The sequence below is a fragment of the Erinaceus europaeus genome, chromosome 11 (assembly GCF_950295315.1).
Source record: "Erinaceus europaeus chromosome 11, mEriEur2.1, whole genome shotgun sequence".
Taxonomy (NCBI): Eukaryota; Metazoa; Chordata; class Mammalia; order Eulipotyphla; family Erinaceidae; genus Erinaceus; species Erinaceus europaeus.
In genome coordinates this window covers 48,935,386-48,962,340 of record NC_080172.1, presented here as the reverse complement: position 1 = coordinate 48,962,340, position 26,955 = coordinate 48,935,386, and the positions used below count along the sequence as shown (strand labels likewise).

General features: G+C 52.4%; 3 protein-coding genes across 5 annotated transcripts in view; 1 reads left to right on the top strand and 2 right to left on the bottom strand.

The window, feature by feature from the left end:
• The window catches only part of SLC50A1 (solute carrier family 50 member 1), a 149,717-nt gene that overhangs the window by 81,864 nt on the left and 40,898 nt on the right, over positions 1–26,955 (bottom strand). The gene's annotated exons all lie outside the window — the stretch shown is intronic.
• Positions 7–5,557, top strand: MUC1 (mucin 1, cell surface associated). Its single transcript, XM_060201558.1, has 7 exons — positions 7–160; positions 549–2,353; positions 2,744–2,796; positions 2,899–3,032; positions 3,109–3,230; positions 3,313–3,462; positions 5,311–5,557. Exons 1-7 carry the CDS (start codon positions 97–99, stop codon positions 5,380–5,382), a joined length of 2,400 nt encoding a protein of 799 aa, XP_060057541.1. The 5' UTR covers positions 7–96; the 3' UTR covers positions 5,383–5,557.
• On the bottom strand, positions 6,519–26,944 carry TRIM46 (tripartite motif containing 46). Of its 3 annotated transcripts, none has more exons than XM_007525331.3 (10): positions 26,444–26,944; positions 24,988–25,249; positions 20,326–20,669; positions 19,021–19,164; positions 18,828–18,923; positions 14,622–14,875; positions 14,268–14,389; positions 13,195–13,497; positions 11,983–12,280; positions 6,519–7,563 (listed from the first exon to the last, which is right to left on the bottom strand). In XM_007525331.3, the coding sequence occupies exons 1-10, from the start codon at positions 26,504–26,506 to the stop codon at positions 7,170–7,172; spliced, it is 2,280 nt and encodes a 759-aa protein (XP_007525393.1). In that variant the 5' UTR covers positions 26,507–26,944; the 3' UTR covers positions 6,519–7,169. The 3 variants fall into 3 exon arrangements, with proteins under 3 accessions (XP_007525393.1, XP_016044713.1, XP_060057543.1); XM_016189227.2 differs by lacking the exon at positions 26,444–26,944 and adding an exon at positions 25,859–25,911; XM_060201560.1 differs by lacking the exon at positions 11,983–12,280 and having other exon boundaries at positions 7,347–7,563.

The window sequence follows — 26,955 nt, the reverse complement described above, 5'->3', positions numbered from 1 at the left end:
CACCTGCTCTGGCTGAGCTCAGGCGGGGGACTGGTATAAAGCAGCAGGCACTTGCCTGTGCACTCCACCCTGGAAGGCTGCCTCCCACCAGCGACCATGACCCCTGGCACCCAGGCCCCCTGCTGGCTCCTGTTGCTGTGTTTCCTGTTTCAGTCTGCAGGTGAGGGGCTCCGGTGGGGATTGCCTGCTCAGGTACTGTTTCTGTGGGGACCACAGCACAGGTCCATGTAGGTCAAAATAAGGAAGAACGAGGTTGAGAGGTGGCCTCAGAGCAGGGCCACAGGTAGCAAATTTCTGGGAGTCTGGATGGGGGTGGGAGTGGGTGTCAGGAGAGTAGTGTCAGGAGAGCTCAGTAGCGAGGAATGGACCAACCAAGGGAGTGGAGATTGCACTGGAAAAACAGATGAGGGATGGTGTTGGGTGAGGGTTCCCCAGTCCCCCTGGCATAGTCTGGACAACAGAGGATGAGTATTTTCCTGTGTGCTGATGTGTCCCCACCCCAATCCTGTCACCTTGACCTCCTACTGCTGTTTCCATGGCACCTGAAGTCGTCACAGGTCTCAGCTCAAGTACAAAGGCTGTCACCACCCTGAAAAACAATACTGAAAATGGCAGTGAGATGACAACAACTGGAAGCTCCCACCTAACCCATAGCCTTACCGCCACTCCAGAGCACAACACCGTATCAGCCATAAAAACCAGCCATAAGTCGGGTGCAACCATCACTTCCAAGAGCTTGACAAATTACACCACTTCTAGGTCCCCGGAGACCTCAGCCAATGCCACCACTCACGGACCCTCAGAGAACTCAGTCAATACCACCACTTCCAGTCCCCCGGAAACCTCAGCCAATCCCACTATTCACAGGCCTCCAGACCCCACTCACAGGCCCCCAGACAGCTCAGCCAATACCACCACTCATGGGCCCCCGGACAGCTCAGCCAATGCCACCACTCACGGGCCCCCGGACACCTCAGCCAATGCCACCACGCATGGGCCCCCGGACAGCTCAGCCAATGCCACCACGCATGGGCCCCCGGACACCTCAGTCAATACCACCACTCATGGGCCCCCGGACACCTCAGCCAATGCCACCACTCACGGGCCCCCGGACACCTCAGCCAATGCCACCACGCATGGGCCCCCGGACAGCTCAGCCAATGCCACCACTCACGGGCCCCCGGACAACTCAGCCAATACCACCACTCATGGGCCCCCAGACAACTCAGCCAATACTACCACTCACAGGCCCCTGGACACCTCAGTCAATACCACCACTCACGGGCCCCCGGACACCTCAGCCAATACCACCACTCATGGGCCCCCAGGCAACTCAGCCAATACCACCACTCATGAACCCCCGGACAGCTCAGCCAATGCCACCACGCATGGGCCCCCGGACACCACAGCCAATGCCACCACTCACGGGCCCCCGGACACCTCAGCCAATGCCACCACGCATGGGCCCCCGGACAGCTCAGCCAATGCCACCACGCATGGGCCCCCGGACACCTCAGTCAATACCACCACTCATGGGCCCCCGGACACCTCAGCCAATGCCACCACGCATGGGCCCTCGGACACCTCAGTCAATACCACCACTCACGGGCCCCCGGACACCTCAGCCAATGCCACCACTCACAGGCCCCCGGACACCTCAGCCAATGCCACCACTCACAGGCCCCCGGACACCTCAGCCAATGCCACCACTCACGGGCCCCCGGACACTACAGCTAATGCCACCACTCACGGGCCCCCGGACACTACAGCTAATGCCACCACTCACGGGCCCCCGGACACCTCAGTCAATACCACCACTCACGGGCCCCCGGACACCTCAGCCAATGCCACCACTCACGGGCCCCCGGACACCTCAGCCAATGCCACCACGCACGGGTCCCCGGACACCTCAGCCAATGCCACCACTCACGGGCCCCTGGACACCTCAGCCAATGCCACCACTTCCAGTCCCCCGGACAACTCAGCCAATGCCACCACTCATAGGCCCCTGGAGACCTCAACCAGTGCTACCAGTCATACCCAAGACACAGCTACTACTTCCAAGCATCCGGAGACCTCGACCAAGGCTGCCACAACCTCAGTCAGCAAGAGCACTCTGTCCTCAGTACCGAGCCACTCTACTGTCTCCATTGCCCACATGAGTCCCAGCACCAGAACGGCAGCCAGCAGCATCCACCATGGGGAACCTCTCACTTCCCCCAACAGCACAATCTCATATCTCCTCTCCTTGTTCTCCCTGTCCTTTTGCATTTCTAATCTCAAATTCAACTCTTCCCTGAGAAACCCCACAACCAGCTACTACCAGCAGCTGCAGACCAACATCTCTGATCTGGTGAGTGCCTGCTCCCTGCCCCCAGGCTCCTTGCAAGCAGGCTTTTTCCTTTCCTTTTCTTTCTTTTTTCCCTTTCTTTCTTTCTTTTTAAAGATATTTATTTATATATTTATTGGATAGAGACAGATAAATCAAGAGGAGAGGGAAAGATAGAGAAGGAAAGAGAGAGACACGTTACAGCACAGCTTCACTGCTCATGAAGCTTCCTCCCTGTAGGTGAGGACTGGGCAGTGGGCGGTGGGGTGAAGGGGAGGGGGACCTCTAACCTGGGTTCTTGGGTGTGATAACATGTCTGCTCTACCAAGTGTACCACTGAACAGCCCTGGAAACAGTTTTTGCAGCTCCGAGGACACCAGGTACCACCCTTTAGCCCTTTCCCTTTCCTCCCAGTTTCTGCAGATCTACGGAAAGAATTTTATGGGTTTCTACAACATCAAATTCAGGTAGTGTCCTGGGTATGGACTCTGGGTACATGTTGTCATGGCTGGGGAGGGACTCTTGTAGGCTGGATGTCCCAGCCCAGCTGCCCATTCCTCTGTGCCCAGTCCAGGGTCCGTGGTGGTAGACTCAATCCTGGCCTTCCAAGAGGGCACGATCGATGCCCAGGAAGTGAAGGTGCAGTTTAACAAGTATGCAGGCAAAGCAGAACAATACCACCTGAACATCTCTATGTTTAATGGTGAGGCGACTTTTGGGTGGCACGGGCACACCCCTTTGGCAGGATGGCCCTGACCACTGACTGCCCTTCCTTTCAGTGAACGATGTGGCCTTTCCTTCCCCGACCCACGTGGGGTCAGGGGTGCCCGGCTGGGGTATCGCCCTTCTGGTGCTGGTGTGTGTCCTGGTGGCAGTGGCAATGTTCTATCTGGTTGCCCTGGTAAGTGCCAGCTTCGGGTCCACTTGCAGAGCCCTCCTGCTGGAAGCCCCCTTCGATGGCATTCATGTCCCTGTCTTCCCAGGCTGTGGTTCAGTGCCGCCGGAAGAGCTGTGGGGAGCTGGACATCTTTCCCAGTCGTGATGCCTACCACCCCATGAGCGAGTACCCCACCTACCACACCCATGGGCGTTTTGTGCCTCCCAGTACCACCAGGCGTAGCCCCTATGAGGAGGTGAAGCTGGGGCCCCAGGGTAGAGGGGGGGAGACCTGGGCTGGGCAGAGGCTGGTGGAGGGGGGGAGACCTGGGCTGGCAGATCTCTGGGAAAACCCAGAGATCTTAGGAGAGAGGCTGGAAGGCCTGGGAAATAGCTCACCTGGGTACTGCCCTGCTTTGCCATGTGTGAGACTGAGGTTGGAGCCCTGCCCACATTGCATTGCTGGAAGCTTTGGTGCTGTGGTTTCTCTCTTTCTTGCTTGCTTTCTTTAAACATATTTATATATTTTAATAGGACAGAGAGAAATTGAGAGGGGAGAGGAAAAGAGGGAGGAAGAGAGACAGAGAGATACCTGCAGCACTGCTCTACTGCTAGTGAAGCATACCCCCTGCAGGTGGGGACTCGGGAGCTTGAACCCTTGAGTATGGTGATGTGTGCTCTCAACTGGGTGTACTACCACCACCCAACTCACTCTTCCTCTCTCCTTTCCTTTTTTTCTATTTATTATTATTATTTAGTTTTTATTATCTTTATTTATTGATTGGATAGAGACAGTCAGAAATTGAGAGGGAAGGGAGGGATAGAGAGGGTGAGAGACAGAGAGACACCTGTAGCACTGCTTCACCACTTGTGAAGCTTTCCCCCTGCAGGTGGGAACTGGGGGCTTGAACCCAGGTCCTTACGCATTGTAACATGTGCGTTCACCCAGGTGCGCCACCACCTGGCCCCCATTATTATTTTTTAACTTGATAGATATGAGAGAAATTGAGAGGGGAGGAGAGATAGAGAGGGAGAGAGACACCTGTAGCCCTGCTTCACCACTTGTGAAGCTTCCCTGATGTAGGTGGGGACCAGGGGATTGACCTGGATTCTTATGCATAGTAATGTGTGCACTCAACCTTCCCTTCCCTCCCTCCCTCCCTCTCTTTCTTTCTTTCTTTCTTTCTTTCTCTCTTTTTTCTTTCCCAGGGCACTGCTCAGTTCTGGCTTATGGATAATGCTAGAAATTGAACCTGGGCCCTTTGGTGCCTCAGGCATGAATAGCTTTTTGCATCACCATTATGCTATCTCCCTTGCCCTCTTTAATTCTTTTTCACTGTCTGTCTACCTCTCATGGGTGGGGGGAAAGGAGTTAATCAACAGGGGTCTGACAAGAGTGGGACCCTAGGGAGTCTGGGGAGGAGGCCCAGAGGACAAAAAGGTACCCCACCCCACACTTTCCATGACCCTAAAGCAGCCAGGTTCAGAGGCTGGGCTGCTCACAGGGATGCCCAGGGGGCGGCTGCCCGGGGAGCCCTCTAGGGCCTCAGAGCTGGCGCCTGTCAACACTGGTAAGCCAAGGCTGGTGGGTAGGGACTTCACCAAGGTGGAAGGAAACTAAAGAGGCCAGGAGCCAAGCCTGGGGGTTCAGAGGTTCCTGATAGGGGGTGTGTGTGGTGGTGGGGGGCTGGCCCCCTTCTCCACAAACTGTGGTCAGTGGTTATTTCTGACACCCCAGCTGGGGGGAGGGGAGAGGTGCCCATTTTGTCTTCACCTAGGAGGCCCTTCGTCGAGTCCTGCACACTCACACGAGCAAAGAGTGGAGGGGAGAGGGCAGGAGGAAGGGTGAGGGGCTGCTTAGGGCCCAGCAGAAGGCAGGTGGAAAGGGAAAGGCAGGAAGGGGGAAGGAGGGAGGGGGCCCAGGGAGGAGGCCTGTTTACAGTCACCTGGCCCTTGCTCATAGCAGCTGCTGGCTTCCAGTTAACCCCTTGAAGGCCAGCTGAGTTCCCTCCTGATCTGCTGTTCAATCTAGGGTGCCATCCAGGAGTCCCCCAAGAAAAGCCCTACTCCTCACTCTGTACCTCTTCCCCACTCCCACCCCTCAGGTGTCTGCAGGCAATGGTGGAGGCAGCCTGTCTTACACTAACCCAGCAGCGGTGGCTTCAGCCAACTTGTAGGGGCCTGTTGCCCACCAGCGTCCATCCAGCCTATGTCAGGGCCCCGACGAAGCCCAACCCAGCCCCTGGGGATGTGCCTGGAACTTGTGGTGCAGGGACTTCGAGAGACAGTCCAGGGGGTGGGAGAGGGTGCCTGAACATAGCTGAATAAAGCATGGGCCACTTTTGTGCCAACCAGTTTCTGGCTTGCTAAAATGGGCAGCTTGGAGTGTGTGTTGTGTATGTGGAGCACCCCACCATGTGGAGGGTGCTAAGAAGGGGCCCTGGCAGGAGGAGTTGGAGGAATGAAGGTCAGGAGTGGGGATTTGAAGAGTGACAGGCGTGGAGAGGTAGGACACTGGGACATGGGAGTGACTGAGGAAAAACCCGTCACCTGTCCCCTGTGCCATGCCCGGTGGCACAGGAGGAAGGAGGAAGCGAAACCTAGACAGGCCCCAGAGGGCCTGTGCAGAACCTGCCAGCCTGCCGCCCTGCCCTCACCTTCCAGTCCCTGCCTGGGCTCCAGCATGCCTGGGCTCCAGCATGCCTTCTTCTCCCATTGGCACAATGCCCCAGGCAGCTCTATTCTTAGCAGCTTGGGTGTGAAGCAAGTCCTCAGGTGGAGGTGGAGATAACAGCCACAGAGTCAACACAGCAGATAACCTGGTGTCAGTCCGGCTTGGGGCCAGGTGCCTCCACCAGAGGATCTCCCCTCCTTGCACTGCCCCCACTCCCCAAGCCTTCCCGCTTGCCTGAGGGCCAGCACCCTTGGGAATGGGGAAATGGTTCCAGTTCCCTGGTCCCAAGAGCCCTTACCACTTTCCCTCGGGGCCACTGCCTGGCCCAGTCAGGCCTGTCAGAGCAACGCCTGCACTGAGGTGCCCCCTGGTGGCCAGGTACTGGTGCCTGCTGGGAGCCCCTGGATTAGTACCCCTTTTTTCTGGTGCTGGGCTGAGTGGGCAGCCTTGGTTGAAGATGCCTTCCCTCAGTGGCTGGACTCCACAGTCACCCCCAGGTTGAGGACCCCTTCCTTAGTGGTTGGGCTGAGTGGGCACCCCATCCCTGGTGGAGGGCCCCTCCCCTCAGGTGCTGGCTGAATGGTGAAGTGAGCCCCTGCTCACTTCCACCCTAACCCAGAAACTCAGGCCTACTGGGGCTCAGGGAGGCAGAGTGCCTAGCATCACACTTTATTGTCTACAGACCACAACAGTCACAGCTGCTGCTTTACACAGGCCTGGTGCTACCCACTGCAGGGAAACAGAGGCCTCACCAGGCTCTGCCTATCAGGGCACACCCCTTGGAGTCCCAGGAAAACCAGGCACAGAAGAAGGCGTAGGTGCAGGACAAGTAAAGCATGCAGGGCGAGCGTGGGCAGAGGCATGCGTGGAGGGGCGAACCCAAATAAATAACGCAGGGGACAGGCAGTGTCCTCCATCAGCCACCTGTCCCCGTTGAGGCTTCATTAGCCTGAAGGAGCAGGAGACCCGGGGAGTGAGCACTCTGTGTGCCCCAGGTGCCTCTCTGCCATCATCCTGGGGAGGCTCTGGGGAGAAAGAAGGGGAGACTGTCTCTAGGACTGGGGCATTGAAGGGTGCCAAGGACAGGGACTTGAGAGAGCTGGGGGCCTGGAGGTAATGGGGGTCACCACAGGCGAGGCCCCACCAGGAGAAGGCCTGGGAGACACAGGGGGCCAGGCATGAGGCTGCATGGAGGGGGGTTTGGGGAAGGAGGTGCAGGAGGAGGGAGCAGTGGCACCAGGCAGCGGGGAGGGGGGAGGGGTAGAGGAGTGGGGGGGCTGGGGAGGGAGGTCAGTCGAGCTTGGCGAAGCCCCCGATGGTGACCTTCCTTTCAGACTTGGTGCCCACGGGCTCCTGCAGCTGCACGGCACCACCCCCGATAAAGCAGAAGGCTGGGCACACAGGCCCCGAGCAGTCCAGGGGGCACTCCAGCAGCCCTCGGAATGACACAGCGTCCAGGAAGGACACTCGGCCCCGCTCGTAGTCCAGGCAGATGCCCAGGCGAGGTGGCAGGGGCACTGTGCAGCCAGCAGCTGGCCCATCCCGCCCCGTCAGCCCGGTGTGTGCACTGGCCCCAGCACCCAGCAGGATCTTGCCCATGCCGATGGTCAGGAAGGCGAAGGGTGGGGATGCCTCCACTGTAGCATCTTCAGCGCCGCTGTCATGCCCGCTGTCTGGGTCGTACCTGCAGAAGTGGCCGGGGTGAGGGCTGGGGTTCCAGGGAGCAGATAACTGAGCTGATGTTGGGGGGAGACATGTTAGAGAGACACACTAGCAGTTTAGGGTGGGGTGGGAAAGGGGTGTTGAGGTGCAGGAAAGATGGGGTATTGGCCAAGCATCTGGGAAGCAAGGTGGAGGGGAGAAGTGCTGTGGGGTTACCAAACTGGCAAAGAACTTTGATGGTGAAGAGTGTGGGGAGGGGGGCTGGACGGTGGCACACTGGGTAAAACACACATTACCATGCTCAAGGGCCTGGGTTCAAGCCCCTGGTCCCTACCTGCGGTGGTGGGAGGGAGCTTCACAGGCAGTGAAGCAGCGCTGCAGCTGTCGGTCCTTCTCTTTCCCTGTCTCCCCCTCCCCTCTCAATTTCTGTATCTACCCCAAAGAAATACATACATAAACAAATATTTTTAAAAAGTGTGAGGAGTATGAAGGATGACTTAGGTACTGGGGACTGTGCAAGGGTGGGGGAGTGTCAGGAAAGGAAGTATGGGGAGAGACATGAGGTGGACTCATGTCCCAGCTGAACATGCTAGAGGGATGTGGGGCTGGGGACAGTGGGGTTCAGGGAAATTGGAGCTGGAGAAAAAGCATGTGAGGAGCCAGAGAGCTGTAGCCAGGGAAATGATGCAGTGGATAGTGTTGGACTTTCAAGCGTGATTTACTGAGTTCAATCCCAGGCATCATACGTACTCTGGTTCCTTTTCTCATAAATGAACAAGTAAATATAGAGAGGGGTAGGGGATGAACACTAGAGTGTTTGGGAGAAAGGGCTCAAGGAGAAATGAATATGAGAGAATTTTAGCACAGGAGGTGGGTGGCACAGTGGATAAAACCTTGAATTCTTAAGCATAAGATCCTGAGTTTGATCCCTGGTATCACATGTACAAGAGTGATGCTCTGGTGGCCTCTCTTCCTCCTCCCTATATTTTACCTCCATTTCTGTCATAAAGAAATTGGGCAGGGGTAGATAGCATAATGGTTATGCAAAGAGACTCTCATGCCTGAGGCTCCAAAGTCCCAGGTTCAATCCCCTGTACCACCATAAGCCAGAGCTGAGCAGTGCTCTGGTAAAAAATAAAAAAAAAATAAAAAAAAAAAATTTAAAGAAATTTAAAGAAATAAAGTCTAAGAAAAGAGAGATAAAGAGACTGCTAAGAGAAACAACTCAGAGGGGCCGGGTGGTGTTGGTGCACATGGTTGAGTGCACATGTTGCAATGTGTGAGGACCCGGGTTCAAGTTCCAGGTCCCCACCTGCAGAGGGAAAGTTTTACAAGTGGTGAAGCAGGGCTGCTGGTGTCTCTCTGTCTCTCTCCCTATCTTCTCCCGCCCATTCAATTTCTGGATGTCTCTATCCAATAAATAAAGATAACACACATTTTTCCTTTTTTTTTTTTTTTGCCTCCAGGGTTATTGCTGGGGCTCAGTGCCTGCACCATGAATCCACTGCTCCTGGAGGTCATTTGTTTTCCCTTTTGTTGCCCTTGTTGTTTTATCATCATTGTGGTTATTATTATTGCTCTTATTGATGTTGTTGTTGTTGGATAGGACAGAGAGAAATGGAGAGAGGAGGGGAAGACAGAGGGGGAGAGAAAGATAGACACCTGCAGACCTGCTTCAATGCCTGTGAAGCGACCCCCCTATAGGTGGGGAGCTGGGGGCTTGAACTGGGATTCTTATGAGGGTCCTTGCACTTCATGCCATGTGTGCTTAACCCACTGCACTACTGCCCGAACCCCCCAATTTTTCAAAAGAATTTTTAAAATTTTATTTATTTTCCCTTTTGTTGCCCTTGTTGTCTTTTTATTGTTGTAGTTATTATTGCTATTGTTATTGATGCCGTGATTGTTAGATAGGACAGAGAGAAATGGAGAGAGGAGGGGGGAGGGAGAGGGGGAGAGAAAGAGAGACAACTACAGACCTGCTTCACCACCTGTGAAGCGACCCCGCTGCAGGTGGGGAGCTGGGGACTCGAACCGGGATCCTTACGCTGGTCCTTGCACTTTGTGCCACATGCGCTTAACCTGCTGCGCTACTGCCCGACTCCCCAATTTTTTAAAAAAGATTTTACTTATTTATTCATGAAGATAGAAGGAGAGAGAGAGAGAAAGAAAGAACCAGACATCACTCTGGTACATGTGCTGTTGGGGGTTGAACTCTGGACCTCATGCTAGAGAATCCAATGCTTTATCCACTGCGCCACCTCCCGGAATTTTTTTTAAAAAAGAGAAAGGACTCAGAGTGAAATAAATATGAGGGAAGGTAGCCCAGGAGGTAGTACAGTTGCTAAAGTGTCTAACTCTCATGTATGAGGTCCTGAGTTCAATCCCCAGCATCGTATGAGCCTGAACGATGCTCTGGTTCTCTCTCACTAATAAATCTCTTTATTTACTTTGCCGTTTTACATTCACAGTTATTTATCTAATACAATGGAAATATAAAGGAAAAAGGTTAAAGTGTCTCAATAAGGAAAGGACAGAGCTAGCTTTCACTAATAAATAAATTTTTTAAAAAAAAGATTGTAGGGGGGTTTGGGTGGTTAAGCACAAGGACCAGCATAAGGATCCCAATTTAAGCCCCGGCTTTCCACATGTAAGGGAGTTGCTTCATAGGCGGTGAAGCAGGTCTACAGGTGTCTCTCTTTCTCTCCCACTCTCTGTCTTCCCCATCTCTCTCCATTTCTCTCTGTCCTATTCAACAATGACGACATCATCATGAACAACAATAATAACTACAACAACAAGAAAACAACAAGGACAACAAAAGAGAAAAAAAAAGATTGTAGGAAGAGGTGCTAAACAGAACATAGGGGTGAATAGGACACAGAGCTGGAAGGGCCGAATTTTAATTAACTAACTAATTAATTAGTTGAAATCAGAGCACTGCTCAGCTCTAGCTTATGGTGGTGCTGGGAACTGAACCTCGTACCTTGGAGCCTCAGGCATGAAAGTCTTTTGCAGGAGTCAGGCGGTAGCACAGTGTGGTTAAGCGCAGATGGTGCAAAGCGCAAGGATGGGTGTAAGGATCCTGGTTTGAGTCCCCAGCTCCGCACTTGCAGTGGAGTCGCTTCACAAGCGGTGAAGCAGGTCTACAAGTGTCTATCTTTCTCTCCCCCTCTGTCTTCCCCATCTCTCTCCATTTCTCTCTGTCCTATCCAACAACGACATCAATAACAACAATGATAACTACAACAACAATAAAAAACAAGGGCAACAAAAGGGAATAAATTAATTAAAAATAAAATAAAATAAAGTACTTTAAAAAAAAAAAAAGAAAGTTGGGTAGTCAGGTGGTAGCGCAGTGAGTTAAGTACATGTGGCGCAAAGTGCAAGGACCGGCGTCAGGATCCTGGATTGAGCCTCCGGCTCCCCACCTGCAAGGGAGTCGCTTCACAGGCGGTGAAGCAGGTCTGCAGGTGTCTGTCTTTCTCTCCCTCTCTCTGTCTTCCCCTCCTCTCTCCATTTCTCTCTGTCCTGAATAACAACAACAGTAATAACTACAACAGCAATAAAAAGACAAGGGCAGCAAAAGGGAAAATAAATAAATAAATAAAATTAAAAAAAACTTTTTTTTTAAAAAAAAAGAAAGTCTTTTGCAGAACTACTGTGCTGTCTCCCCAATTCAGGAAGGGCACGGATCAGGTGGTGGTACACTTGGTTGAACGTACATGGTACAATGCTCATGGACCTGGGTTCAAGCCCCTAGTCCCCATCTGCAGGGGGAAAACTTTATGAGTGATGAAGCAGTGTTGCTGATGTCTCTCTTTTTCTTGCCTTCTCTTAAAAAAAATTTTTAAAAACAATATTTACTTATCCAATAGGATAGAGACAGTCAGAAACTGAGAGAAAAAGGGGAGATAGACAGGAAGAGAGACAGAGACCTTCAGACTGGGGTCTTGAGCCTGGGTCCTTGTACACTGTTACATGTGTGCTCAGCCAGGTGTGCCACTACCTGGCCCCCTTTTTTCTTGCCTTCTTTCTCCCCTTTTACTCTCAATTTCTCTGTCTCTATCCAATAATAGATAAATAAATAAATATTAAAATGGAAGGGAAAAAAGTGTCAAGTGGGTGAAGGGGCTGTTTGAGAGAAGGCTTTGTGAAGAGAAGATGTTGAAAGTAGGGTGAAAGGGAGAAAGGATGCGGAGGCCTAGACTGGGTAACACTCCTGGGTGACATGTGGAGGCGGTGGGGAGGTCTGTGTCATCTGTGTTCAGCCACTGGTCTCTAATCTCCTCATCACTGAATGCCCTTGCACTGGCTCTGCACTGCCCTGACCCCAGGTACCCCCTTGGCCCCCAGGCTCCCTCTGGTTTCCCCCAGAACTCCCATTATTCCATGCTTCTCCCATGCCCTGGGGTCCCGCATCCATTCCAGAGAGCCTGACCTGGGGCTGATGACATCGGCAGCACCCTGGAAGCTCTCCTGGAGTTTGCTCTCCAGTCCAACGCCCACCTTGACGAGGTAGGAGGCTGGGTCCACGGCACAGGCCCAGTAGCTGCGGCCCTGGGTTACGGCCACATCACCCAGCACCACATCCACGCTCAGATGGCAGCCGGTTAGCAGGCGCTCGGCGGCCAGTAGCAGGGGCAGGCCTGGAACGCTGCGCACGGCCCGCTGGTCCTTGCTGATAGCCAACCGCTCCCTGCTGCTGCCCCAGCGGCCATCCAGGAAGAAGTGCAGGACTGGGAGTGGAGGGACAGAGGGGGTTCAGGGACAGACACTGGGGTCACGTGGCTTCAGAATGTGAGACAAATTCCCGGGGAGGGGGTGTGGGCAGGGGGATTAGAGGAAGCAGGGCCTGGAGAACCAACACAGGGGCAGGCAAGGGAAGAGAAGGGGCATCCCACATGGACATGGGATGCCAAGGAAAGTCTTAGTGCCAACCACTGGTCTTTCAGACCATGGACTTTCTGCTCCTCTCTATGCTTTCCAGAGACCCTCCAGCTGATACCTGTGCCCCATGCCATGTGCCGTGCCAGTGCCATACTCATTTCTGGGGAGTCCCTTCACCAAGATATATTGAACTGGGGTTGGGTGGTGGTACACCTGGTTGAACACACATTATCAAGCCCCAAGTTCCCAACCTGCAGGGAGGAAGCTTCACAAGTGGTGAAACAGTACTGCAGGCTGTTTCTCTCTCTCTCCCTCTCTCTCACTTCCTCTCAATTTCTCTGTCTCTATCTGATTAATAATAATAATAATAAATTTACTGAGTCCTTATTCTGAGCCAGGAACTCTGCTCAGATGGGACAAGTATCGCCTTGTTTATTTCTCACAAAAGGGGCCGGGTGGTGGTGTATGTGACAGAATGTTACCACGTGCAAGGACCCAAGTCTCCATCTGCAGGGGGTAAAGTGTCTCTATCTCCCCCTTCTCTCTAAATTTCTCTATCTCTACCAAAAATAAATAGAGTATTAAAAATTAATTAATTAAATGTATTTAAACTTTTTTCTCTCAAAAGCCCACAGGGGAGGACTATTTGGAGAGGGTGAATGGCTGTCCTGGTGTCCCACAGCTGGGGTTTGAGCCCCGGCAGTGCAGCCTGAGATGGAGAGTGGCCTGCTTCATCGCCTCTCCAGCCCCATGGAGCACTTACCCGGAGCAGGGGGCGTATGCAGGTGCACGTCCTCACTGTACTCTCCGTAGCCCGCCTTGTTACAGCCTCGGACGCGCAACACGTATACAGAGCCTGTGTCTGGATTCTCCAGCAGGGCACTGGTGCCCCGCACCTCCTCCCGCCGCTGCCAGTGTGCAGGACCCGGCTGGGCAGGTGTGTCGGTGCGCCGGAACTCAATGGTGTAGTGCCAGGCTGGGGGCGAGTGTGGGGGCAGCCGCCAGCACAGGAAGATCTGGTCATAGGCGAAGGTGCGCTGGGTGTCAATGACAGGTGCCTCGGGCACTGTAGGGAAGAGACAGTGTCAGTAGGGGGCCTGGTGTGAGGGGGACTGGGGGGGTCAGGAGAGGAAGCAGCGGGGCCGGGGGGGTGAGTGTGAGTGAGGGCATTTTGGGGAGAGACTTATGTAGATGTGCAGGGCCCACCTCTCGTAGTGGAAAGCAAGAATGTGGGTCAGGGACTGGGGTCTTTTGTCCTTTCTGGGCCTCAGTTTTCTCCTTTGTCACATGAGGGTGCCAGGCCTGAATGGAGAGGGGCCCTGGGGGGAGGCAGGCCAAGGCCACCGGAACCCAGGCAAGCGAGCACTGGCAGGGGTGAGGGCATGGAGTAGAGAAGGGCAGGCAAGAGTGGGCAGGACAGGAAAGGGGGACCAGCAAAAGCCTGAAGCGGGGAGCCCAGGGGGCAGGGCTCACAAAGGAGAGGGGGTGGGAGGCCAGGACAGGACGAGGCTAGCTCCTGTAGAGGCCAGGAGAGGGGAGCAGTGAGGGGGTGAGCTGCCTGCAGTGGCGGGATGGGGGACCCTGCGGGGGCAAGGCCCCCCAGGACAGGGCCACTGACTTGCCTGGGGTGCTCCGGAGCAGAGTCGGCGGTGGCCGCGGCCTACAAACAAAGAGAGGGAGAAGCGGCGCTGAGCGTGGTGGGGGCAGTGTGGCCGGGTGGGCTGGGTGCGGGCAGGGGGTGGGCTAGGGAGGTCCCTGGTGGGCACTGCCCCCCGGGCCCGCTGCTGGGGGAAGGGGGAGACTCTAGGTGGACATAGGGCCCGGCCGTCTCCTCACCTCGAAGGAAGCTCAGCTCCGTCAGCAGCTTCATCTCGCGCCCCACATCCAGCTGGCAGTGGCGGAAGGAGGAGCTAGCCGCTGGCCGAAATGTCTGCAGGGACTCGGTGGCCCGTGTAATCCTGGTGGGGGTGGTGATGGTCACATGTTGCTTCGGGGCTGCCCCCAACCTCTGTCCTCTGCCACCCCCCAGAGGCCTGACATCTATTAGGGGTCTCTTCCTCATTTCTTTGAGCAAGCCTGGTGACAAGCTTCAGGGCCTTGTCTTCTACTGGGCAGGACAACAGACGTCACCTTGAACATGGGCTGCACAACCTGTACCTCCATGCTCCTGTGCCTCCCACCCCTCAGTACCTGTTGTGCAATTGCTTGGCAGCCTGCACAAAGCAGGGCTGGTCAGTCTCCTTCAGCACTTCCTGGGCATAGCCCACCAGCCCTGAGCCATCCAGCAGGCTGCGGTGCTCCTGGATCTGGGCACTGAGGCGGGCCAGCCGCTCCTGTTGGCACTCCTCAATGGCCGCCAGCAGCACAGCCCGCTTCTCCTCCAGCGCTGCCCCCAGCCCTCGCACCAGCTGGGAAACCTCCTCCTTGGCCTGCTGACCGCTCACCTGCCCGGAGAGCAAGCGATGCTCACTGTCTTCATCAGGGCTGTGCCCACGCCAGCCTCAACACATGAGGGTCACAGTGGAGCTAGCCCCCCCATCTTTCTAAGAGTGTTGCTCATGGCACCAAAGGCACTTACACACCCTGATAAAAGCTCAACTTGTCATCATGCGTGGTGACCTTTCTGGATACGCATGCCACCATTCTGACTTCTCAATGACAGTCCCAGAGGGGACACAGTGGATAAAGCATTGGACTCTCAGGCATGAAGTCCTGAGTTCAATCTCTGACATCACATGTCAGAATAGTGCCCTGGAGTGTGCGCTCTCTCCTTTCCTTCCTCCCATTCATTGATGAATAAGTATTTAAAGAAAAAGACTTATGGGGTGGCCCACGAGGTTGGTGCAGTGGATAGGAGTTGGACTCTCAAGCACGAGGTCTCAAATTCAATCCCTGGCATCACATGTGCCAGGGCGACGCTCTCGGTATTCTTTTACTTTCTTCTCTCTCTCTTTTAACATTTTAAAATAAATTAATTTATTTATCTATTTGATAGAGATAGAGGGAAATAGAAAGGGAGGGGTAGGGGGGTTGAGCTGTAGCGCAGCGGGTTAAGTGCATGTGGCACGAAACTTGAGGACTGTCGTAAGGATCCTAGTTCGAGCCCCCGGCTCCCCACCTGCAGGGGAGTCGCTTTACAAGCAGGTCTGCAGGTGTCTATCTTTCTCTCCCCCTCTCTGTCTTCCCCTCCTTTCTTCATTTTTTCAAAAAGAATTTACTTACTTATTCATGAGAAAGATAGGAGGAGAGAAAAAACCAGCCATCACTTTGGTACATGTGCTGCCGGGGATCAAAATCAGGACCTCATGCTTGAAAGTCTAGTGCTTAGCCACTACACCACCTCCAAGACCACTCTTTTTTTTTTTTTTTTTTTATCTATTTTCCCTTTTGTTGCCCTTGTCTTTTTTTTTTTATTGTTGTTGTAGTTATTATTGTTGTTGTTACTGATGTCGCCATAGATAGGTAGGACAGAGAGAAATGGAGAGAGGAGGGGAATACAGAGAGGGGGAGAGACAGACACCTTCAGACCTGCTTCACTGCTTGTGAAGTGACTCTCCTACAGGTGGGAAGCGGGGGGGGGGGGGGGGGGGCGGCTCAAACCGGGATCTTTATGCTGGTCCTTGCGCTTTGCACCACGAGCACTTAACCCACTGCACTACCGCCCGACTCCCTCCTTTTTCCGTTTCTCTCTGTCCTATCTGGCAACAACAATATCAATAATAACAAAAATAATAACTACAAAAACTATAAAAACAAGGGCAACAAAAAGAGGAAAATAAATAAATAAAATATTTTTTAAAAAAGAAAGGGAGTCGGGTGGTAGCACAGGGGTTAAGCGCAGGTGGCACAAAGCACCAGGACCAGCTTAAGGATCCTGGTTTGAGCCCTCGGCTCCCCACCTTTGGGGGAGTCAGTTCATAGGCGGTGAAGCAGGTCTGCAGGTGTCTTTCTCTCCCCCTCTCTGTCTTTCTCTCCCCCCTCCATTTTTCTCTGTCCTATCTAACAATGGCGACATCAGTAACAACAACAATAATAACTACAACAATAAACCAACAAGGGCAACCAAAGGGAATAAATAAATATTTAAAAAGAAAGAAAGAAAGGGAGGAGGAAGTTAGAGATGGAGAGATACACCTGCAGCACTGCTCACCACTCATGAAGCTTTCCTCCTGCAGGTGGGGACTTGGGGCTAGAACCCAGGTCCTTTCACTTTGTAACATGTGTGTTCACCTAAGTGAGCCATCACTCATCCCTTCTTCTCTCTATATATACATAGATATTTAAAAATATTTATTTATGTATTAATGGGGGCTGAGAGAGGAAACTAGAGCATCATTCTGGCACATTGGATGCCAGGGATCAAATTCAGGACCTCATGATTAAGAATTTAATGCTTCCTCCACTCTGCTAACTGCTGGGCTGCAGTAAGTAAATCTTTTTTTATTTTTGCCTCCAGGGATATTACTGGGGCTCAGTGCCTGCACTAAAAATCCACTGCTCCTGGAGGCTTTTTCCCTTTTGTTGTCAATCATTGTTGTTGTTATTATTATTGTTGTCATTGTTGTTGGATAGGACAGAGCAGAAGACAGAGAGGTGGAGAGAAAGAGAGACACCTGTAGACCTGTCTCACTTTCTGTGAAGTGACCCCCCCAGCAGGTAGGGAGCTGGGGGCTCAAATCGGGATCCTTGTGTCGGTCCTTGTGTTTTGTACCATGTGCACTTAACCCGCTGTGCTACTGCCCAACACCCCTTTTAATTTTTTTTTTCTCCAGAGCACTGCTCATCCTTGACTTATGGTGGTTCTGGGAAATTAAATAAATCTTTAAAAAATAAATAGATGGGTGGTCCAGGAGGTGGTGCAGTAATAAAGCTTTGGACTCTCAAGCAGGAGGCCCCGAGTTCGATCCCTGGCAGCACAAGTGCCACAGCCATGTCTGGTTCTTTCTCTCTCCTCCTATCTTTCTCATAAATAAATAAAATCTTTTAAAAAATAAAATAAATAGATGGGTTGGGCAATGGTGTACACAGGAGAGCACACACATTATGTGCAAGGACCCTGCCCCCACATGCAGGGGGGAAGCTTCACTGGCATGGAAGCAGTGCTATAGGTCTCTCTTCCTCTGTATTTCCCCCCTCAGTTTTTTTATATCCAATTAAAATAAGTAACTAAATATTAAATAAAAAAGAAAGAAGTCAGGGAGCAAAGTGGTGGTACATGGTTAAGTATACATGTTATCATGCACAAGAACTTGCGTTCAAGTTCCAGAACCCCACCTGCAGGGATTAAACTTTAGGAGTGGTGAAGCAATGCTTCAGGTATCTATCTGTCTATCTGTCTGTCTGTCTGTCTGTCTATCTATCTATCTCTATTTATTTATTTTAACATTGTTGTGGTTATTATTATCATTGTTATTGATGTCATTGCTGTTGGATAAGACAGAGAGAAATGGAGAGAGGAGGGGAAGACAGAGAGGGGGAGAGAAAGATAGACACCTGCAGACCTGCTTCACCGCCTGTGAAGCAACTCCCCTGCAGGTGGGGACCTGGGGGCTCGAACCAGAATCCTTCTGCATGCCCTTGCGCTTTGCGCCATGTGCGCTTAACCCACTGCACTACCGCCCGACTATTTATTTATTTACTTATTTATTTATTTATTTTGCCTTCAGGGTTATTGCTGGGGCTCGGTGCCTACACTATGAATCTACTGCTCATAGAGGCTATTTTTTTCCTTTTTTGTTGCCCTAGTTGTTTATTGCTATTGTTATTATTGTTGTTGTTGTTGGATAGGACAGAGAGATATTGAGACAGGACGGGAAGACAGAGGGGGGAGAGAAAGATAGACACCTGCAGACCTGTTTCACTGCTTGTGAAGCAACTCCCCTGCAGGTGGGGAGCTGGGGGCTCCAACCGGGATCCTTATGCCGGTCCTTGCACTTTGCTCCATGAGAGCTTAACCTGCTGCACTACTGCCTGACCCCTCTATCTATCTATCTGTCTATCTATCTATCTATCTCCTCCTTCCTCCTCAAATTCTCTCTATCTTTATGCAATATAAATTTTTAAAAAATAAATAAATGAGTGTAAATATTTTTAAAAGGACAAACAAAAGAGACCATAACCACCCTAACTTGTCCCCCGGCTTCCCTCACTCTCCTGTGGCCTGCCCCCATGTCAGCTGATTCAGCCACAGAGGTGGGGTCTTGCCTAGCCCAGGAAATAGGTGCTACCCTCAGCAGGCAGCTGAGCATCAGAGCTCATTTGCTCCCTTCCTGAGGCCTTGCCAGCTTTCTTGATGGCTGTGCCCAGGGCTTTGCTGCTCCCGTCACCTGGTTAACGAAGACGCCCACCTCCACATCTCCCATTGAGCTTCTGCACCTGGCCTGTGCCCTCCCTCACCTCTGTGTGTCTCACGGTCTCCTCCAGTTTGCAGATCTGGGTCTGCACGGTGTCCTGGTTGCCCAGGATGTATGTCAGGCTCTTTGTCAGCTTGTCCTGGGGGGAGGGGGAGAGAAAAGTGGGCAGCATGCTCGGCTCCTAAGCAGCTGGAGGAGGTGCTGTGGACATTCGGGGCTTGTAGGGGCATCCTCACCTTGAGGGCCTGGTAGGCGCTGAGCACGGGTGTGATCTTGTGCCCGCTGTGAGTACGCCGCACTCGGCAGAGCTGGCAGACCAGTCGCTGGCACGTCTTACAGTAGTGGGTCACCTCTTCCTTGTGGTCTGGGCACATCAGGCCCTGGGGACAGAAAAAATGATGAGATGGTCAGCCAGTGGCTTGGGGAAGGGGTGCTGTGTTGTGTGTGTGTATGGGGTGGTGGTGGGTGGAGGGACTCCTTGCACTTGCCAGAGGAATTCACAAGGGAGTGGTGCTACACAGTGCCACCCTGTGGTGAACACTGGCTCCAACCTGCCCTTCCAATTTGCTCCAGGCACCAGAATTCTTTCTCCTCAGGTCTATTTATTTCACAGGGGTGTGTGGTAATAGCAAAAACCAGTGATAATAATTAATCGTAGTTTTGTGGCTAATAATTAACCTTGCCCACTTCAGACCCTGCTGTCTCCCCCGTGTCCAGCACTGCACCAGGCACAAAGGCGCTGGGTAAATATTTGCCCAAAGAGTGAGTACACACAGACCTTTCTCAATGCACATACACCTTTCACAAGCATTATCTCACAGGAGCCTCTTAGCAAGCCCACAGGTCTGGTTCCTGCAGGCCAGAAACAATCCTACTCATTCAGCAGTTGAGACAGCTGCTCAAGAATGTGCAACAGGGGCCGGGCGGTAGCGCATCCGGTTAAGCGCACATGGCGCAAAACACAAAGACTGGCACAAGGATCCCAATTCGAGCCCCCGGCTCCCTACCTGCAGGGGGGTCGCTTCACAGGTGGTGAAGCAGGTCTTCAAGTGTCTATCTTTCTCTCTCCCTCCCTGTCTTCCCCTCCTTTGTCCATTTCTTTCTGTCTTATCAATAATAACAACAATAATAACAACAACAATAAACAAGGGCAACAAAAGGGAAAAAATAGCCTCCAGGAGCAGTGGATTCGTACTACAAGCCCCCAGCTCCAGCAATAACCCTGGAGGCAAAAAAAAAAAAGTGCAACAAAGGGGGCCAGTGAGATACCCTGGTGATGCACAAACAGACTTTCCTGCCTAAGCCTCCAGGGCTCCAGGTTCAGTCCCCACCACCACCATCAGCCAGAGCTGAGTGGTCCTCTGGGTGAAATAAGTCCCAAGACTGGTCTAGCGTTTTCTCTTGCTGTTATAGTAAAAGCTGCCTAGTAATGCAATTACCCCTTCCCAGCGCCAAGAAGCCCACAGTTCTGGGCACCCCACCCCCTGCACCACCAGCCACCCCACCCTACCCTGGCTCAGGCCCTGTGAGGACTGACTCACCTTGGGGCGGAAGGAGAGGGTGGGCAGGGTGGGCTCGTGCTGGGCCTTCTGGGTGCCCCACGGGTGGAAGAGCTTGAAGCACTCGTTGCAGAAGGTGGCGCGGCACTCGGTGCAGCCCTTGGTGGCCTCCAAAGGTGGGGGTTTGCACAGTTGGCACAGGATGGCACCCCCTACACTCACACTCTGACGGTACCGCTCTACCACACGCTCCAAAGTCAGGTTCCGGAAAAGCCCGGCCAGGCCCCGTTCCCCCAGCTCCACATCACCCTGGCACGCCGGGCAGGGGAACATGATCACCTGGGGGTGCAAAGTGCCTCGCTTCCTCCCCGGGTATGTCCCGAAGCCTGTGAATGGACAGGAAGTGGGGAGGGGGCTTACAGGGTGGTCTGGGAAGCTGGCCCAGACTGCTAGAGCACAGCACTTGAAGCTGAGCGGTGCTTTGGTTTCTCTCTCATAGTAAATAAAAGTTTATTACTATTATTATTATTTATTGCCAGGGTTACCACTGGGGCTCCAAGCCTGCCTGATTCCACCATCCCCACTGGGCTCTAGGTAGAGGGTAAGATACAGAGAGGGAAAGAGAGGTGGAGAGAAAGAAAGACATCACAGTACCACTCCACCACTTGTGAAGCTCCCCTTATGTATTTTATTGGGTAAGCTTCCTCTCGGTTTCTTAAAATTCCTTTTTTTGGGAGTCGGGTGGTAGCACAGTGTGTTAAGCACACATGGCACGAAGCACAAGGACTAGTGTAAGGATCCCGGTTCAAGCCCCAGCTCCCCACCTGCAGAGGAGTCACTTAACAGGCAGTGAATCAGGTCTGCAAGAGTCTTTTCTTTTCTTTTCTTTTCTTTTCTTTTCTTTTCTTTTCTTTTCTTTTCTTTTCTTTTCTTTATTTATTAGAAAGACAGGAGGAGAGAGAAAGAACCAGACATCACTCTGGCATATGTGCTGCCAGGGATCGAGCTCAGGACCTCATGCTTGAGAGTCCAAAGCTTCATCACTGTGCCACCTCCCAGAACGCAGGTGTCTATCTTTCTCTCCCCCTCTGTCTTCCCCTCCTCTCTCCATTTCTCTCTGTCCTAATGACAACATCAATAACAACAACAATAACAACAACAACAACAATAAAAAACAAAGGCACAAAAGGGGAAAATAAATAAATGTAAAAAATTAAATTCCTTTTTTTAAAAAAAGTATTTATTGAGAAAGATAGGAGGAAAGAGAGAAAGAACCAGACATCTTTCTGGTACATGTGCTGCCAGGAATTGAACTCAGGATCTCATGCTTGAGAGTCCAATACTTTATCCACTGTGCTACCTCCTGGACCACTTAAATTCCTTATTTTAAAAAAATGAAAATTATGGCCCAGAAGGTGGTGCCGTGCACTCTCAAGCATGAGGTCCTGAATTCCGTCCATGGCAATACATGTATCAGAATGATGCTCTGGTTCTCTCCCCCTGCTCTCTCTCAAGTTAATAAATCTCTCTCTGGGGGCCTGTTGGTAGCACTAAGATACTTTTATTTATTTAAAATGTTTTTAAAGATTTTATTATTTTATTAGTGAGAAAGATAGGAAGAGAGAGAGAGAGAACCAGACATCACTCTGGTACATGTGCTGCCGGGGATCGAACTTTGGATCTCATGCTTGAGAGTCCAGTACTTTATCCACTGTGCCACCTCCCAGACTACCTTTTTTTTTTTTTTTTTATCATGCAGCCCAGGACTTTCAAGCACGAGGTCCTCTGTTCTGTGTCTGGCATCACATGTGCCAGAGCAATGCTCTGGTTCTTTCTTTCTTCCACTCTATCTTGTGTTAGTAAATAAATAAAATCTTGGGGGCCAGGTGGTAGCATACCTGGTTGAGCATACATGTTACAATGTGCAAGGGTTCAAGCCCCCAGTTCCCACCTGCAGGGGGAAAGCTTTGCAATTGGTGAAGCAGGGCTGCATATAGCTCTTTTTCTCTCTCCCTATCTCCTGCTTCCCTCTCGATTTCTGGCTGTCTCCAATTAATAAATAAAGAAAACAAAAAAATCTCTCTAAAATAAATAATTAGTTGGATGGGGGTAGATAGCATAGTGGTTATGCAAAGAGACTCTCATGCCTGAGGCTCAGAAGTCCCAGGTTCAATCCCCCGCACCACAATAAGCCAGAGCTGTGCAGTGCTCTGGTGTTCCTTTCTGTGTCTTTCTCTCTGTATTTCTCTCAAAAATAAAATAAATAAAATATTTAAAAATAAATAAATGAATAAATAGTTAATTAAAAAAAGGAGAGATAGCATAATGATTATGGAAAGAGACTCTCATGCCTGAGGCTCCAAGGTCCAGGTTCAATCCTTTGCACAACCATAAACCAGAGCTCAACAGTGCTCTGAGGGGAAAAATATATTTAAAAAGTGGGGTGGAGTGATGAAGTTCAAACAGAACCTGAAAAAAAAAAATTTGGTTTGGCTACATATATCTCAGAATAAATCTTGAAGTTGTGGTCTGGGAGGTGGTGTAGTGGATAAAGCATCGGGCTCTCAAGCATGAGGTCCTGAGTTCAATCCCTGGCAGCACATGTACCAGGGTGATGCCTGGTCCTTTCTCTCTCCTCCTCTGTTTCTCTTTAATAAATAAACAAAATCTTAAAAAAAAAATAGGGAGTCAGGCAGTAGTGCAGTGGCTTAAGCACAGGTGGCGCAAATCCTAAGGACCAGCATAAGGATCCCGGTTGGAGCCCGGGCTCCCCATCTGTAGGGCAATCACTTCACAGGCGGTGAAGCAGGTGTACAGGTGTCTTTCTTCCCCCTCTCTGTCTTCCCCTCCTCTCTCCATTTCTCTCTGTCCTAACAATGACGACATCAATAACAACAATAACTACAAAAATAAAAAATAAATAATTATTTAAAAAATAAATCTTGAAGTTTTCATTTTCTTTTATTTTTAAAATATTTTTTCTCTTTTATTTATTATTAGAGAAAGAGAGAAAAGTGAGGGCACATGGGGAAAAAGAGAGAGAGAGAGAGAAGTTGAGGGGAGTGTGGAGATAGAGAATGAAAGAGACAGAGAAATACCTACAGCCCTTTCACCCTGCAGGTGGGAACCAGGGGCTTGAACCTGAGTCCTTGAGCACTGTAATGTATGCGCTTAACCAGGTGCGCCACCACCTGGCCCGTTGGAGTTTTCTTTCTTTCTTTCTTTCTTTCTTTCTTTCTTTCTTTCTTTCTTTCTTTCTTTCTTTCTTTCTTTTTCTAACTAGAGCACTGCTCAGTTCTGGCTTATGGTGGGCTGGGGATTGAACCTGGGACTGTGGAGCCTCAAGAATGAGAGTCTCTTTGCATAACCATTATGCTATTGGGGGAGTTGGGCGGTAGCGCAGCGGGTTAAGCGCACATGGCACAAAGCAAAAGGACGGTGGCATAAGGAACCATTTTGCTATCTACCCTCCGCCCTAGAGTTTTCTTAATAGCAACATTACAGTGCTCATTTTTCAGTGGATTTTTTTGTTTTTATTTACTTATTTTAAAGATTTTATTTATTTGTTAATGAGAAAGATAGGAGAAGAAAGAAAGAGCCAACCAGATTTCACTCTGGTATATGTGCTGCTGGGTATTGAACTCAGAGCCTCATGCTTGAGAGTTCAATGCTTTATCCACTGCACCATCTCCTGGACCCCGATTTTTTTTTTTTTGTTTTTATAAAGCAGGTTTCTTTAAAAAAAATTTTTTTTTATTACTAGAACACTGATCAACTCTGGCTTATGGTGGTACAGGGACTGAACCTGGGACTTTGGAGTCTCAGGTATAAAAGTCTCTGAATAACCATTATACTATCTACCTCGCTCCCTTTATTATTATTTAAAAAAATATTTATTTATTTACTTATCCCCTTTTGGTACCCTTGTTGTAGTTATTATTGTTGTTATTGATGTCATCGTTGTTGGATAGGTCAGAGAGAAATGGAGAGAGGAGGGGAAGACAGGGGTAGAGAAAGATAGACACTGCAGACCTGCTTCACCACCTGTGAAGCGACTCCCCTGCAGGTGGGGATCCTTCCGCTGGTCCTTGAACTTTGTACCACCTGCGCTTAAGCCTAAACCGCTGCGCTAATCCCTGTTGTCTCTTTTTTTCTTTTTTACACCAGAGCACTGCTCAGCTCTGGTTTATAGCGGTGTGTGGGATTGAACCTGGGACTTGACAGCATGAAAGTCTCTTTGAATAACCATTATGCTATACCCCCACCCTTTTTATTATCTTTATTTTGTGGATAGAAACAGCCAGAAATCCAGAAGGAAGGGGTGATAGAAAGGGAGAAAGGGAAACTCCTACAGCCCTGCTTCACCACTCACAATGACTTGAACCCTGGTGCTTGCGCATTGTAACATGTGCGCTCAGCCAGGTGCGCCACCACCGGGTCCCCAGTTGATATTGTATGGTTTGTATGGTCAGTGTATGATGTGATAAATGTCCAAATGTCCCTTAGCCGAAAAAACGTTCCCTACCTCTGCTCTATATGAAAAACAAAACAAAACATTTTAATTGTATTAAAACTGTGCTCTCCTTCTTAGGGTCTGCCTGGGTGGTATTCCCCACTCCCTGAAAGGCAGTGCTGGAAACCCCGCGTGTCCTCCTGAGGAGCACCTTAGTACGCCTGCCCCCCCCCACCCCCGCTTCAGCCCACCTGACTTGAGGAGCCGGTCCAAGCGGTCTGGCTTGGGGAGAGTTCTGCGGGCCAGGCGGGGACTCCGGGTGGAGGGGGTGGAGGCGGGTGAGGTGGGTTCGGAGCTGGGGTCCCCGCTGTGGCCTATATAGCCCTGCTGGCCTAGCACCTCCCGGGCGCAGGCCTGGCACACGTTGTGCGTACAGGGCAGCACTAGCGGCTGCTTGTACATCTCTTGGCACACCGGGCACAGGAGCTCCTTCTCCATGTTCTTCATGCTCGTCTGTGGAGGGACCGAGAACTGGTTCAGAGCTGGGACACCCGGACACGTCTCCATAGGTCCACTCGGCTGTGCTTAGAGACCCACCAGGTCTGGGGAGCCAACTGCCCAGGACTCTCTTCCTCAGCACCAGTCCTGGCCTAGCTGGCAGACCTTCCCCGCGCCGGCTCAGGCCTCCCTGCGCCCTCCCCCCTACCCCCCCACACCTGCCCCAGCCTCAAGCCTTAGGTCCTGCACTTGCCCAGCCCCAATGGGTGTGCGGTCCCGCTGGCTTCCAGACCCCCTAACAGTGACCTAATGCATTTCTGTCAAGGACACCGCCCATTCTGCAACTGGGGCGCCCTGGGGTCCCCCAGTGCTGGCATCACAGCCCCCCAGTAGTTCCCCGTCCCTATCGATGCTGCCCACTTCATCCTGGGCTGGCGGCAGTCCCCCAGCTCCCCGCCGCCTCCCCCAGCGCCCCCACCACCCTCTGGGGCAATCAGGTCAGCCGCAGCCCCTCCGCAAGCCCGGGGGGCCGGGCACCCCTCCTCCCCGCCCCACCCCACCGGAAGTCCCCCTCCCCTACAGGGAGGCGGGGGTCCCAGGCTCTGCCCCACCCCCACCCTTCACCTTGGTCCCTCTCTTCGCAGCCATCCTGGTCAGGGGCGCAGCTGACACAAAGGAGGGAGGGACAGGGAAGGAGGGGGAAGGAAGTGTGTGTGGGGGGGGAGCAGGGTTGGCACCGCCCCTGGGAGAGTCGGGCACCGGTTGCCATGACGACCGCAGGCTCGGAGGCAGCCCCGAGTGGGGGCGCAGTGGGGTGGGGTCTCGCCGAGGGCCGCAGATTGGGAACTGCACTCTGGGGCGGCTGCTCACACGCATCCCCCAGCTTGGCCTCTGTATTCTGGGGAGCCATCCAGGTGGCACACGCCCCCTCCATGGAATCCAGCTCCAGAGTCCGAACCCAGCTGGCCTCCACCCCGGCACGCAGCTCCCTGCCCCAAGCGCCCCAGAACACGGGCGTCTCCACGGCACCCCACTCTGGGCGTCCCAGGATGCATCTGCTCCGACCTGTGCACCTACATCCTCCCGGTCCCCTCCATCCTCTGCTTCCATCAGCCCCACTCTGCTGGGTCCCCACCTGTTCAGGGTCTCTGTCTGCCCCGATCCCTAAATGCTCTCCCCGCCCCTCCCCTCAACCCCACCTCAACTCACACTGATGCGGACCAGTGCATCCATGATGGAAGTGAAGGTCTGCAGGTCCTCGCCCTCAGCCATGGCGCTGTCATGCCCGCCTGACCGCCCCCAGCTGCCCAAGCCCGGCTGTGGCTGCGAACCCCAGGCTGGATGCGGATTCGGTGGGGCCGCGGGAGGGTGGGGGTGAGGTTCCACTGCGCATGCTCCAGGGACCGCCTGGACCAGCGCGGGTCGGAGTAGGAGGTGGGAAGCCGTCCTCCCCCACGTGGTGCTCGGGAGGCAGTCGGGGGCTGGGTGGCTTGGCAGGGTGCTACAGGGTAGGGCTGCTTCGCACCTTCGCGAGCTCGTGCGTGGCAGGGAGGCTCGTTCAGAAGGAGATGGGCTCCAGCTGGGAGCACTCCACTTCGGCTGGGGAGGATTTGGGGGGAAGTTTGGGGCGCAAGTACTACATGGAGCACAAATGTTAGTGAGGACAGAGGTGGGTTAGAGGTCACGAGACGGTCCTAGTATCCTGAAGAGCTAAGAGCTGC